Consider the following 14715-nt stretch of genomic DNA (forward strand, 5'->3'; position numbering starts at 1 on the left):
TTATTAGATGATGCCATTATATTTCATCATTAAAATATTAATTTAAAGAAATAGAACATTACTCAAGTTTTAATTTTTAACTCACCAAATTAATTTTAAAAGTTTTTATTCTTTTATTAGTATGATTTACGATGTATTATAAGATTATTGTGATAAGTACTTATTTTATTAGAATCTCTTTTTTTTTCATTTATTTCTATATTATTTTCATGAAAAAGTTTAGGATTTAAAATTTTCTTTTTTTTTAAATAGATGTAATTAATTTTTTTGTTGGTTTATTTTTGTAGAGAATTGAATGTTTGAAGAAAAGTGGATGAAGTTTTCGAGGACAATCTCGCACAGCAAAAAGATCTCATGCTCAAGAAAAAAAAAAATTAGACTTAATTACCGTTTTATGTCACAAGTATTTTTAATTGAGTTATTTTAAAAAATTTTTGTCTATTAATATTAAAATATATATTTTTAATCAAGTATTTCTTATTTAATTTGTTTTGTTGATTGAGTAACGTGATTTCTATTTTCTTCTGTAATTTTATTTTATATCAATACCAAATCTCACATTTATTAATCTTCGAGATAATAAAAAAAATAATGGATAAAATAATAATCGCATTGTTCAATTAATATAAAAATAATAATAAAAAAAACTTGAGTATAATGCAGATAATTTATATTTTTTAACAAAACTCACTTAAAAATAATATATTTTATGTGTTAGATTTTAGTGTATGAAAAAGTTTTCTTTGGTTTTTAACTAATTGTTTTTGAATTCAAGTTTTATTCGTAAACAAAGATTGAAAATATAAGGTCCTTCAATATCAAAGTCAATTTGGTTCACATTGAAATGGTAACAAATGTGTAACTTATATCTTTACTCTAAATATCTATTTATAAATTTTGTGATGGACTTTTGAGTAAGGTTGACATAATTACGGTCCAAACATAACTATTTCTGATTAAACTTTTAAACAGGATGATTTTTGAGTTAATTTGCTTTAGCTTGACCTTTCGATTTCTATAGTGTTTCGATTGTTCGGTTTACCTAAATAAGGGTTGATCGTCTAGTAAATAATTGACTAGACGGGACATATTATGCACAGGTCTTCCAAGACCGAGCATCATTTAAGTTGTAAAAGGGTGTACTTGGACTGCATAGTTTTCTGTTGTCTTTGTTGTTGGCCATTCGTATAAAATTATGATAGTTGAGGGAGACAGTTGTGACACCTTAAACTTGGCGCTTGTCAAAATTTGAAGCATTAAATCGTTTTGGACCATTAGATGCAAACAGATCTAACAGTTGGACTAAGAGATAATTGAGATATGCATTTCTATACATTAGGGTTAGCCTGACCTGTCATTTTCACCTTTTTCTTTTTCTACTTCTTGCTCAATCAAGCGTTTTCTTACTCAAGGTAATAATAATGTTCACGATTCATCTTTCTTTGTATGATGAGTCTTTTGACAAGGACGATGAATGGTATAGGTTCTTGGTGCTCTACTCTTAAGCTTTTCTTCATATTTACGTTGCATCTTCTTCAGTTTTCTTTGCAAATTCGTGATCATCTCTATATGAATTGGCTGATTGTTATACACTTCTTTCACAACTATGTTACTTCTTTCACAATTATGTTGCTCGTCATATTTCATATAGTCACCATGGATTAGTATATTGTTCTCATGGTGGATGTCAAAATATTTTGAACTTATGGGATCGAGTCTTCTCTTCAACGGGTGGTCTTTAACTTATCATCTCAGAGTCCAAGTTTTATTCATCAACATTGGTCGAGGGTACCTTTCCTATGTCAAAGTATTCAATTTAGATTGTAAGGGTAATAAATGCATAATTAATGTGTAGCCTATCTCTTTATCTTGAACTTCTACTTATAAACTTTTTTATGGACTTTTGATTAGAGTATATATAGTTATAATCCAAACATGACTAATTATGATTAAACCTTTAAATAATATAATTTAGGAGTTAATATGTTTCAGTTTAACTATTTCTACAACCTGCCCGTCTAATTTTACCTGATTTAGGATTGATCATCCGATTAATAATTGCCTAGAAAAAAATACACACATAACATTTTTTATTTACTTTTTGAAGAAAAGAATATATTTATGCATAGATATTTTTTAAGCAAACGTGTTTTAAAAAAATAATAATATTATTCATATAAATTAAATAATAATTTAGGTAAAAACTACCTTTTATATTTATCAATTCTATAAATTATATGTCAAAACACTAAGTACATACGGGGAATTTTCATTTTCTACTAATTACACATAAAACAAAGATCTGACATGATATACAATTATAATAAAGTCGAAAATCAATAGGGAACAAAATGCGTTAGACAAATCATGTATATACCAAAACGAAAATTCATGTTTGAATAAACATGATAATTAACCACGATGTTGGAAATTTACAAATAGCACTGGTTACACTTTATTTAATTAACTCCATTATACTGACATACAAAAGTTTGATATATTTGATTTTAAGATCTATTGAATGACGATTGCCTAAAACGTTACAAAAAAAAAAAAGTATAGTTATGATTATCGTCCCTACTGATGACAATCGTGATTAATTTCAAAACAATCATGCATGTGTGATTTATATAAGAATAGGAACAACACAAGAAATTGAAGGGTAAAAGTATAAACGTGCAAGAAAAAAAAAGAAGTGAACTATTAATTTATATGGGTGTGTATGTATATATATATAAAATAGAATGTTAACTTTACTTGTAAACTTATTATATATAAGTCCATTTCTCTCACTCTTCATCAATACAAAAAGTGTAAAAAGAAATTAATAATTAAAAAGCTATAACCAAAATGGGGCACATATAATATAATTTTTGACCTTTAGTTTTTTAAATGTAAAAAATAATTGACTCTAAATTTTGTATATTTAGTAACTAAGTACAAGAAAAAATGGATAGTATAAAAAGTAAAGGATATATAGGATACTTAGTTTTTGTTTACAGTATTACTCGTGCACCCGTTTGGTTCCCTTAAAACAAGTTAAAATGTGAAGACTATTTTGGTTTTTAAATAGTAAACAAGGAGTGTTAATAACAATGCCCCAAATAGTAAACCCTCATTTGTGTAAGATTTCTTTCATGGGCTCAGCCCATATCTAACGTTCAATTTCATCATCCTTTTCTTTTCTGTTTTCAGAGCTAGCTTATGGGCTTATACCACTTTTATTTGCATCTTGTACTCTGAAAAAGGAAATTAAATATATGTTTTTTAATTATCTATATTCCATAAACATACTAAAAAGTATGATTTAATAAATAACTTAGTTATTTTGGAATAGTTTAAACATAATATTTACATACAGAACTCATTTTAGTAATTTGATATTATAGTTATTATTAATTATTTTATTATTATATATTTAAAGTAAGTATTAATTTAATAGGAATATAGATCAACTGTCACAAGTGATTTTATAAATATAACTAATATTGTTTAATGAGTATTTATTTAATAATTATTCATATTTTCTATATTTATAAAAATTCAAATTTGTTTGAATTATGTCTTGAAAAATTCGTTTATAATCAATTTTTTAAAAAATTATTAACAAATTTGTTGATAATTTAATTTTTATTAAATTTGTTGATGAACATCAATTTTATTGTTAAATCTAATGTAATATTTTTTATAAAAGTAATTGAGAAAAAAAAGAAGGGAATAAGGAAAAAGAAGAAGAAGAACAATAAGATAGAAAAGGAGGTGGTGGTAGTGGCAGTCATGATGAAGGTAATCATAGGAGTGATAAAGACAACCGCGATGGTTGCAGTGATAATTATAACAGTGACAACAACAACAACAATAGTTATAGATAACAACAATTATGGAGGCCATGAATGCAACGACAAAGGCGGTGACTACTAACAATGACTAAGGAAAAGGAGAAGGAGAATGAGGAATTATAAGTGGATAGAGAAGAAGGAGAAGGAGAAGGAAGAGGAAGAGGGAGGAAGAGTCACCACCACTCGGGATATTGGTTTTGTTTGAAAGGTTTTAAATTGATTGAAAAGTCCAATTCCAATATCTTGATTTGTAATGGCAATGCATACCTCTGTGTATATATCGTTTGCTAATATACGACCAATTAATGTGTTGAACCAATTACTTTCCGACATCATTTCATTTTGGTGTTGAACCACTTCAACAAGTCTACATGTAAAATATCTAACATCTATTGTTCGCACAACAATATCTACAACCCCTTTATGAGCTCAGAAACAAGAAATTGTACATTAAAGATAACCCTTTTTGTAAATTGCTCTGAATAGGTAAATAAATCATTCACTCTTGGGCAAGTCATTATAGAGAAATTTTGTGCTTGAGAGTTCCTGATGATTAAATGAATCAAAATTTTATCATACTGTTATTTTTGAGAGACGTGAGAGCAGAAGAAGCCTATCGGTTGCTTGTAATTGGATAACCAACATCAAAATCATCTTTACATTAAATAGTTTGATATTTTGATGAATCCTACTTTATTAATTGCATCTTCTATATTTATTATTGCCCCTCCAGTAGATGTTGATGGTACTCGTTGATCTATTTTTGGACCTCTACTCTATGAAAACAATATCATTTATGATGTAATTATTCCTACTTTTGTGGTTATATATTTGCATTTTTATCTGATAGGGGAAGTAGCTTCTATTGATGAATGGTTATACTAGGTGGTCCTTATGAATTAATTGTTTTACACTTCTTACTTGGTGTAGATTGTTACATGGGTTCTAAGTGGGAATTCCTTGATTTTTCGAGGCATTGAATTGTCACGAACGTTTGCATTACTGAAGCCGACATTATCGTTTCAGCTTCGTCCAACACAACTCGCGTGGGTCCTTCCCTCTAAGGCGGAACATTCTCCTATCGATTTATTTTGACATCCCACCGCTTCAATAGATCACTTTGCCATGTTCATCTTCGATGCAAGAGCGCTTGATCAGTGAGCTATTACGCACCTTTAAAAAGTGGCTACTTCTGGGCAAACCTCCTGATTTTCTCTACACCCCTACCTCCTTTATCATTGAGCGACCATTTAAGGGCCTTAGTTGGTGATTAAGGTTGTTTCCTTCTCGAAGATGAAGCTTATCCTCCATTGTGTGACTGACCGACCTTGGTCCTTGTTATTTTGAAGTCATATCTAATATTCAGAGTCTAGTCAACTATTGCGCCTCAATATTTCGAGAAGAACCAAGTAGTTCTAGGTTCGAGTAACATTTCACCCATAATCATAACCCATCCATTTTTTCTTCAACATTAGTTGATTCAGTTCTCCACTTAGTTTCACACTAAAACATGGTGTTGATAACAAAGTTTTAAGACAAATCATTTGTCCCTTAAACTTTCTATTAAGGATGAATAACTATTTTTATCACGTCGAATAGTCTCACATCACTTATAAGTCAATATTTAAGACAACTTAAATACATTTTTTCTCCTTCTATATTCTCTAAAAAAATTTTAATAACAAAATTGTGATAAAACATATATTCCAAATCGAACAATATCTCAAATAAGAATTGATTGACTTGAATAATATCACTCGTCCTCGAACTTAGAACAAAACAATATATAGTATCAATTATTTATATTTATTACATATAATATATAATGAAATTCAATAGACACAATAATGTGTAATAAATAAAAACACTTTTTAATATATCGGCAGATGCTATATGTATTTAATAGATTGTTAAAATATATAAAATTGAAAACAATTAAATAGTAAAAATTATATAATAATAATCGAGTAATAAAAAGCTTAAATGTTGTATGCAAAGCAAATGATCAATTCAGCAAAGCTAGATAATTTACCAGTTTTTCTAAACTCCGTCAATCAAAGAGAGCATCATCCAGAAAAGAGAAAACTGTCACATGGACACATGAGTTTTTCTTTTAAAATTATATGCAAACTAATAAAGAAAATTATTTACATATACATATATTTATATGCAAACTAAAAAAGAAAATTACATAATTAGTTACATATATGTATATATATATATATATATATATATATATATTTACAAATATACAAAGTTGCTGCGAAGACGACGAAGATCACACAACAGGATTCTCTTCATAAAAGTAGAGCCTTGAAAAAATGTTTGGCCAAACGTTCTCATCTTCACTGGACAAAATCTTGAAACATTATTAAGTATTTCACCTTTCTCACATACATAAAAGCTTCGGTTGGACGCGACATGCAAGTAAGAACCACCCTCCAAATGCACATGCATGCATGCGTCCATGATCAGTGGATAGGTACCCCACATCAAACGATAAACAACTTATGCATGTAACAGATCACATCAGTTAGAGCAGGGAGAAGATCGTTTATTATAGCTGATCTCGTCATTTTCGAAATCCTCAGCAGCTTCCTCGGTTATTGTTTCTAGAGTAGGCGTGTTCGAAGGTTTCTTAGGAAAAATTACAGGTGCCGGGGCAACCTCGATCCAGGAACTTAGCTTTCTCATTCCCTTGCTCATTGGGACACACACATATATATACTTTGACAACAATGATTGATCTTCCTCCTCAATCACAATATGCAATCTTCTGTAGCAAAACGAAAATATTTTCTCTCCTTCTCCTATGTCTAGAAAGAGGAGAGAGAGAGAGAGAGAGAGAGATTTTTTTCCTAAGAGGCTTTTTACAAGGGTTCAGGATTTGCTGTTTGCTATGTGTTAATTGGCAAAGATCTTATGTCTATATATATATATACACACACTTGTTGGAACTTGGAAAAAGAGATGGATGGAATTATAGGTAGGAGATATTTGGAGAAGGCATAAATAGGAGCATGTATACCTGGACGGTTTTCGGGAAATACACGTGGAGAAAGAAATAGTTTTCGGAAGCTTCCTTTATGACAACATTAACATAAAAATCTAGGAATCATCTAACCACAAACGTGTCCTATAATAATTTCATTGTCGGTTTCTAAAGCCCTACAACCCCTAAACGAATTACCTGTTCCAGAGGCAAAATAGAAAACGTCAACACCTCCTCACTTTTCTCCTCTCCATCAAAATATTCGTCTTTTCTTATCCCAACTGTTGACAATTTCGGCATAGCCTCTAGAATATACCGGAATATAGATTCTGAATTTGGAATTAGAATTCCTAATTCCTCATCTAATATTATTATTTTCTTGTTCTGTTCTTTAAACATGTTACAGATATATATGTTTCTTAAGTTTTGGGCGATATACAAGGTGAACGATGTTTCATGTTTTTAATTTAGGTTAAAACCACTTAGGCGTCCCTGTTTTTGTAAGGACTTTCCATTTTGGTCCCGTTCTTATAAAACTTCCCAATTGGGTCCTCAAAAGTACTAATTTGAAATAATCCAACCCCTACCGTTAAAAATGGTTAACGGCCGTTTAAATATCAATGACGTGGCATTATAAATTAATTTTATATTAATAATTATTAATAAATATTTGTGTGATCAGGATTTTAGAAAGGTAAATTTGGAATAGAAAATAATTTCTTCTGCAGAATCCAAACATAGCTCCCACTTCATCTTCTTCCTCCGCAAAACCCATAGTTCATCTTCTTCCTCAAACCAACCCTAAAACAGAAATTTTCATATCTCGGAATTTCGATCTTTTTCCTCAAACCGAACAAAAATAACCAAATCCTTTATAAAACCCTAATTTCGATCTTTTTCCCCAATTCAATTTGTCGAGCCCGCCACCGTCACAGTAGAGCCCGTCGCCAACGCTGCCAAGAGCCGATGGAGCTTCATAGGGTCAGTGGCGCTTCTCCCTCTGCTTCTTTTGTTCTGATAATTGTAGCCATCTCCCTGTATTGGGTTTCNTCTTCTGTATGTATCTACTGTGTGATGAACCGGAAGAGAGGATTTGATGCTTCGAATCCAAGAATTTGGATGGATTGGTGTGTGATGATGGGAAAGCGTAGTGGAGATTAGGGGGCTGCTTTGGTCTTCTCCGTTTTGATTTGAATCTATTCAGAGTTTTGGGATTTTTTTGAGGTCACAGAAGAAATGCTTGGTTGATCTTTTTGAGTCGCATCATGCAACTCTCCAGTTTCATCACTGGATCTGCCAAAGCTCTGTGCTGATTCATCCTGGATAGCATAAGAACTCTGCAGAATGTTAAAGAAATTATTAAATTGATTTTTTCTACGATTTTTTAGAAAAAAAAAATTAAATTGCTTTACGATTTTTGCAGAACGAAATTCAGAAGTCTCGTTACCACTATTTTATTGGACAAAATTCATAAAATCGCTTGACCCCTCATTTGTCCTTCCTGAAATTGAAAACTGGCTATCAATTTCAGTCTCACAGACAACAGACATGCACTACAAGACTTTCATGGATATATACTAAAGGTTAGTTGAGTCAGCATTCAATCATGTAAAACCCTGAACCGGTAGTAATTTTGGATTTATAATGTTATTTCTTATTTGTTAGTTTTGATGGGTATTAGGTTGGCTGCATCTATTGCTTTGGAGAAAAAAGAAAAGTTAGTAAATAATGCATCAACTTCTGTTGGGGCTTCCACTATTGAGGAAGATGAGTTCAGGTTCTGGGGAGGAGGAAGAAGAAAGTTCCCACTTTGCCCTTTTATAAAATCTATATTCATTAATAGTTTTTAATATAAAATTTATTTATAATGCCACGTCATCAGATTTAAACGGCCGTTAACAATTTTTAACTGTAGGAGTTGGATTGTTTCAAATTAGCACTTTTGAGGATCCAATTGGGAAGTTTTATAAGAACGAGACCAAAATGGGAAGACCTTACGAAATCAGGAACGCTGGTTTTAACCTTTAATTTACGTACATGTGCTTGGTTTTTGGTCCTATCCACTGTTTATGCCCAACGAACTCAGATTGAAGGCAACGATGTACTTGAAAAAGGATAAAAGTTCGTAGGCCACTTGAGATTGGATCAAGGCCTTTGTTTCCTTGTGGTCCCCATTGAGCCCAATTAAATGAGCCCATAAATTGGTTCAACAAAAAAGTATTATAGACTGATGACTATGATGCCACGAGCTTATAAATACCAAGTACCCAGTCTACTCTACAAGGCTACTACCACCCCCACACAAAAGTGCGATCCATATTTTTTTTAAGAAAACTTTAATATAATATAACTTTAGTTCTTTGAATTTGAACTAAATTTATTATTATTTCTTCAAATAATTTTCAACCATCGTACCAAAGTACAAAATTTTAATATTTTAAAAATAATCTCATTTTTATTTAGTATAAAATCAAATTTTAAACTATTATTGATTGATTAATATTTCTTTCACTGATGATTTTATTGATCACACTTTTTTATTTAAAATAAAACTCCAATAAAATTCACTAAAGAAACGGGTATCTTAGAATTGAATATCATGATATTATTTGTAGGTATTTATTAAAAATATTAATTTAATAAGCATCCGTGAGTATGAATTCTTTTCTCATTTCCTAATTGTGAAAAATTAGGAAAGAGTGAAAAAGTCTGAGCTAAGCATTTAATTATTCTATTCAACCTAACGCTTTCTCTCTATTAATTTGACATGATTTGTGAATAAAAAATGAAGCGGCAACACAGCATGGTGAAGAAGTAAAAGAAATAGTTGCCAATTAGCTACTGTTGAATTCCCAGTCAAATTCGTTAACAATTTGAACTGGTACTGTTTGGAAGGAACAGTTTGATCTAGTAAAGGAGCATTTTTAAATGATACAAGGTCCAAACAATGGCATCCTTATCTACAAAACAACAAAAAGACAATCGTAGGTAATCATGTTCTCAGGATAGACACACTGTTTGCACATCCTAAAATTCTAACCTAACTCCTTTGACAGCACCTCAGAATATGTGATGCGCATGCATGCACCAGTAAAACCACTTGTTTATCTTACAAGAGTCCTCGTAATGTTCTATTATCTATATCATCGTGGGATGGCTAGAGATCGGACAATCAATTTTGAATCATTTAGGAGTTATCACTAAATTTGACCACTTACCAAACTAACTACTAATTAGAGATGAATTAAAATTATAGCTGTTAAAATGGATTATAAATTACATATTAATCCAACTTATAACAAAGGTTCAGATTGAATTTGGTTGAAAAAAAATACATTTTTTTTATGCGAATCAGTTTTTAATCCGGTGTTTAAATTTGACTCATTCGAGTTGAACTGGGATGAACCGGGTTGGCCTACCAACACACCTAATTTTTTTTATTAATTTATTATCTTATAAAATTTTAAAATATATCATCTGAGTCACTATACATGGATTGTATTTTTACCTTTTTTATTATTATTTTGAATTATCTTTAGTTTAGCATAATTTTTTTTTTTAAAAAAAATTATAATTAAGTGAGCAAGTGAGGCAATTTGTTTAACCCACCAACTTGTGGTGGGACGAGTCGGTTCAAATTTTTTTGGCTCACTAATAAATGAGCTGGATTGAATTGACTCACTAAATGACCAACTTGTGGTGGATCGAGCCGAATCAGGCCGAATTACCTGTTTTGATAAAACTAATCAAAATATATTAACCTTAATATTTATAAACTTAAAAGTAAAATATAATTATTGTTTAGATTAAACCTACTTTAATTAAAAACTTATTCTAAAACCTATAAATTTAAGTTTGAGATAAAAAAAATATGTTACGTGTATTTAATAATGCATTAATTATTAACTATCAAACATTAAATTAACTTTAATATTAGAGTGTTTTTTTGCACATACTCTAGAAATAGATTAATACAACACTTAGACTTGTAAACAAGCAAATAAAACTTGAAATAGATGGAGATTAATATACAAGAAAGAAGGGGACAAGGCATATGGTTTATTAGGCCTGGTTCATTTGGTTGGTTGAATCACTCAGTTCAATTAACATTTGGTCTTCTCTTCATAACTTACACGCCACTTTCTGTTTCTACCTTGCTTTTTCTAACGTGGAACTACGAGTTAGGACCATCCTTTTTACCTTCCTCAATAAAAACCTATCTTTTCAAACTTTCTCTTAGCTATTACACTATATATATCTTATTTAAACTTCAAGACTATAAAAAATTATATTTATTTTTTATATATAACATGTCAAGATTGAGATGTTATGCTATTTAATATTATCTAATTATTATAAGTGTTTCATGATCATTAAATATTGAATTAATGCATGTCATTATCAATTTAATCATCAGTCCAATTTTAAAATATTGTTTAAAACCTCGAGAAAGTGGCATATTCCAAGGAATAAATCACTAGAAAAGCACAGAAATCTCTACTCTTATTCTACTCCAAGTATCTCATAGTTGTAAAATAACGTGTATTTTCATTTTGAATAGAAACTTTTTATTTTTTAGGAAAATGATGAGGAAAAAAAATGAGAAATTTGTTTGGAAATATTTGATTCTGCTGACTCAATTATTTGAAGAATATATTCACCTCTCTTTCTTCTATTCATACTTATAAAAAAGGATTCAACAATATATTATTATAATTCAGTAAAATCAGTAATATTAATGGTGACATTATTGGTATGGATTTTATAGAACTAAAAGACGAGAGAGTTTATTGAATGTTTTCCATCTTGGTTATAAAGAAACGCTTTAAAAGCTAATTACAAAGACGCGTTGATACAGTTTTACGACACATCTCCAAACTTAAAGAAAAAACATGTACTTGAAAGCACTCGAATTTATTAAGATCTGTAAAAGTTTTAATCAAGAATTAGCGTGTCTAATCTAATTGATAACCTTGATTATGGTTTCCTTTTACAATTAATACCTATAATCTAGTCACCTAAATTAGAATACCAGAAAGTTATAATAATAAATGATTTTTATTACAGCATAAAACTGAACATGTTTCGAAAGAAAACTAACATTTCGACTGAATGGTGAGCCATTTTCAGCTTAATTAATTTAGCCCCTGTTTTTACTTTTTGTTTTGTTTTCTTTTGCATTTTGAGCAACTTATTGCATACCAAAACCTTTCACGTCTTGGGGGTATGAATAGGCATTATTATTATTAGCCCTTTCTTAATGCTTGTATTGTACGTATCACAAAGAAAAACAACGTCAACACCATTTTTTCTTTTCATTCAAAACAATAAAATACATCATTTGACATCACTCTCTATCATTTGTACGAAAAAAATACATATATATATGAAATCCTATAAAGCATCTTTCATTGTTACTACAATATTTTAATTTTGGGAATGCTACTTCTAAAATATAAATCTTTTATATTGTAAACCTTTTATATAATATATAATATACTCGTTTTCATTCTTTCTCACTTAATCTAAACATCACTTTTTGGTTTTGGTATTTTCTTTTTGTTTCACACTTTCTCAAAGAAAGTACTAGTTATGTCTAATGCACCAAAGGATAATAGGATTAGGCTATTAGGGCTGATTAAAACTTTCCTTCTTCTCAAACAACTAATTAAGAAAATGACAAGGTCGTGACAAAAGTCGACGATAACGTGTCAAGATATAGACATCTTGATCTTGATTCAACGCTGATGGGTGGAACCCACACCTTTAAATATGACAAAATATTTTTACAAATTTATGATGAAAGCGAGATTAAAAATAAATTAAAAAATGAAATAAAAGCATTATATTAATAATATATAGATCCTTATCTTTATGTGTTGATTTTTTTTTTCTAAAATACGTGACACAAGGAAGGAAAAATGGTTTCTAAAAAAAAAAAAAACTCACTCTTAACCTTTATTAAAAGGCAATGGAAATGTTTTATTTTGTTAGTATTTGTTTAACTTTATTCAGTCGCCGAACAGAGATCTGATTGGTGAAAGTGTCTCAGTCATGGAAATCGGATAACTCTTTCTATGTTTCTCTATCTCCTTTCTCCTATCAGACTTGTTAGAAAGAAACAACTGAGTGAAGAATCTCTTCGTTTCTAAATTCATTGAAAAAGAAAAAAAAAAAACTATGATATTATTTTAATTAAGTTTAAAGTAACATATAGTTATGGGAAAACTTTTTGAGCGCATGAGAATGGTTAACTTTTGAAAGTTACGTAGCGGTTTTTAAAAGTGCAGCTAAATCATGTGTAGAATGTGTGGAAGGGAAAGGTATGGTCACGAGGTAAATATTTGGATCCGAAACATCAACGGAAGGGTTCATGTAAAATCACGTGAGGACTCTTGCATTGAACCCTTTCTATATAGTTATATTACAGTTAATTTTTGTTAATTAATTGTAACGCGTGTGGTGAGCCCTAGAGTAGAGAAAAAGTGGATTTCGTTGGCTTTATCCTTAACAACCAAAAAGCTATTATATAAATTACAAGAAGGAATAGTCAAGAGTGTGAAAATCACTAACATAGCCAAAACAGAGAGAGAGAGAGAGAGAGAGAGAGAGAGAAATAGACGTTTGAATGGCATCAAGGAAAGGCTTCCTTTCGAAGGTGAGTTCCATGTTTGCATCATCGAGCAGCGATTTGGAGGGAAAAGCTGTAGAAGGTGAGATGGAATTGGATGAAGCTGAGGTGTGGAACTGGAACTTATCCAACAGCAATAACAGTGTGACAGAGTCGAAGAAGTGGTCACGATCTGGTAAGAAAGGGTTTAAAAAGGTGGAGGGTGGTGGCAGAGTCAACCCTGTTGCATCATCCTCAATGCCGGTGAATATTCCAGATTGGTCCAAGATTTTGAAGGAGAACTGTGAGGAGCACGAGAACAGAGATTGTGTGAGTGGTGATGATGATGATGATGATGATGATGGCGAACGAGTACCCCCTCATGAGTATCTTGCTAGGAACAGAGGAGCTTCTCTCTCTGTGCATGAAGGAAAAGGGAGGACCCTCAAAGGTAGGGACTTGCGCAGTGTTAGAAATGCCATCTGGAAGAAAATTGGTTTTGAAGATTGATTTTTTCATCCGATTCCATTCCACAACTTTTCAATTTTTGGAACCTAGCTCTGTTAGAAAGAGTTCATCATACGATCGTACTTCGTATGCATCTTCTGCTCTTCTTCAACGATATTTTTTTTTTCTTCTTTTTGGACCATTCTTGTTTGCTAAGTTATCTAAGAAGATGTATAAGTCTCTTTCATTTTGAGTGTCTGAAAGAAGAATCACTCATGCTTGTAATTAAATATTTTCAACTACCTAAAAGAAGGATTGGCTTTGTACTTGTTTTTTAGTGTTACATCATTTGTATTTTTTCCCTATTCGTTAAAAGGGTTTTAGGTTTGAGTGCGGAGAAAGGGGTATGGTATTGCAGAGACAAATGGAAAAACACGATGAAATGAATTGTAGGAAAATTTAGTAGGATTGGAAGAAAAGAACACGTAAGGAAAGAAATTAAATACGTTGGCGGACTACAAGGTAATAGGTTGTTGGTAAGAGATAACGGCTCTGCTGATAAATAATTGAAAAAATTTCTTTTAACAATGTATACTTGTGATTGGTCCGTTTTAAATATTTTTTAAATATAAATTCAAATAGACCAATAAAATAATGATACGTGTTCCGTTGTTAAAAAAGTTGTCAAAATATCATTGTCCTAAATAATTTTATCATTTTATATAAAATTATCTGACAACATTTTCTTATAACTTTTTTATAAAATGTCATCATTTTATTGTCTATTTAAATTTATGTTTAAAAATAATATTTAAAACAGATCAATC

General features: G+C 30.5%; 1 protein-coding gene across 1 annotated transcript; it reads left to right on the top strand.

Annotated features, from left to right (window-relative positions):
* The first annotated feature begins 13311 nt into the window (after nucleotides 1-13311).
* LOC106757485 lies at nucleotides 13312-14383 on the top strand. The gene has a single exon (XM_014640157.2). It carries the CDS (start codon nucleotides 13460-13462, stop codon nucleotides 13949-13951), a length of 492 nt encoding a protein of 163 aa, XP_014495643.1. The 5' UTR covers nucleotides 13312-13459; the 3' UTR covers nucleotides 13952-14383.
* The last annotated feature ends 332 nt before the right edge of the window (nucleotides 14384-14715 follow it).

This window comes from Vigna radiata, chromosome 3, assembly GCF_000741045.1.
Source record: "Vigna radiata var. radiata cultivar VC1973A chromosome 3, Vradiata_ver6, whole genome shotgun sequence".
Taxonomy (NCBI): domain Eukaryota; kingdom Viridiplantae; phylum Streptophyta; class Magnoliopsida; order Fabales; family Fabaceae; genus Vigna; species Vigna radiata.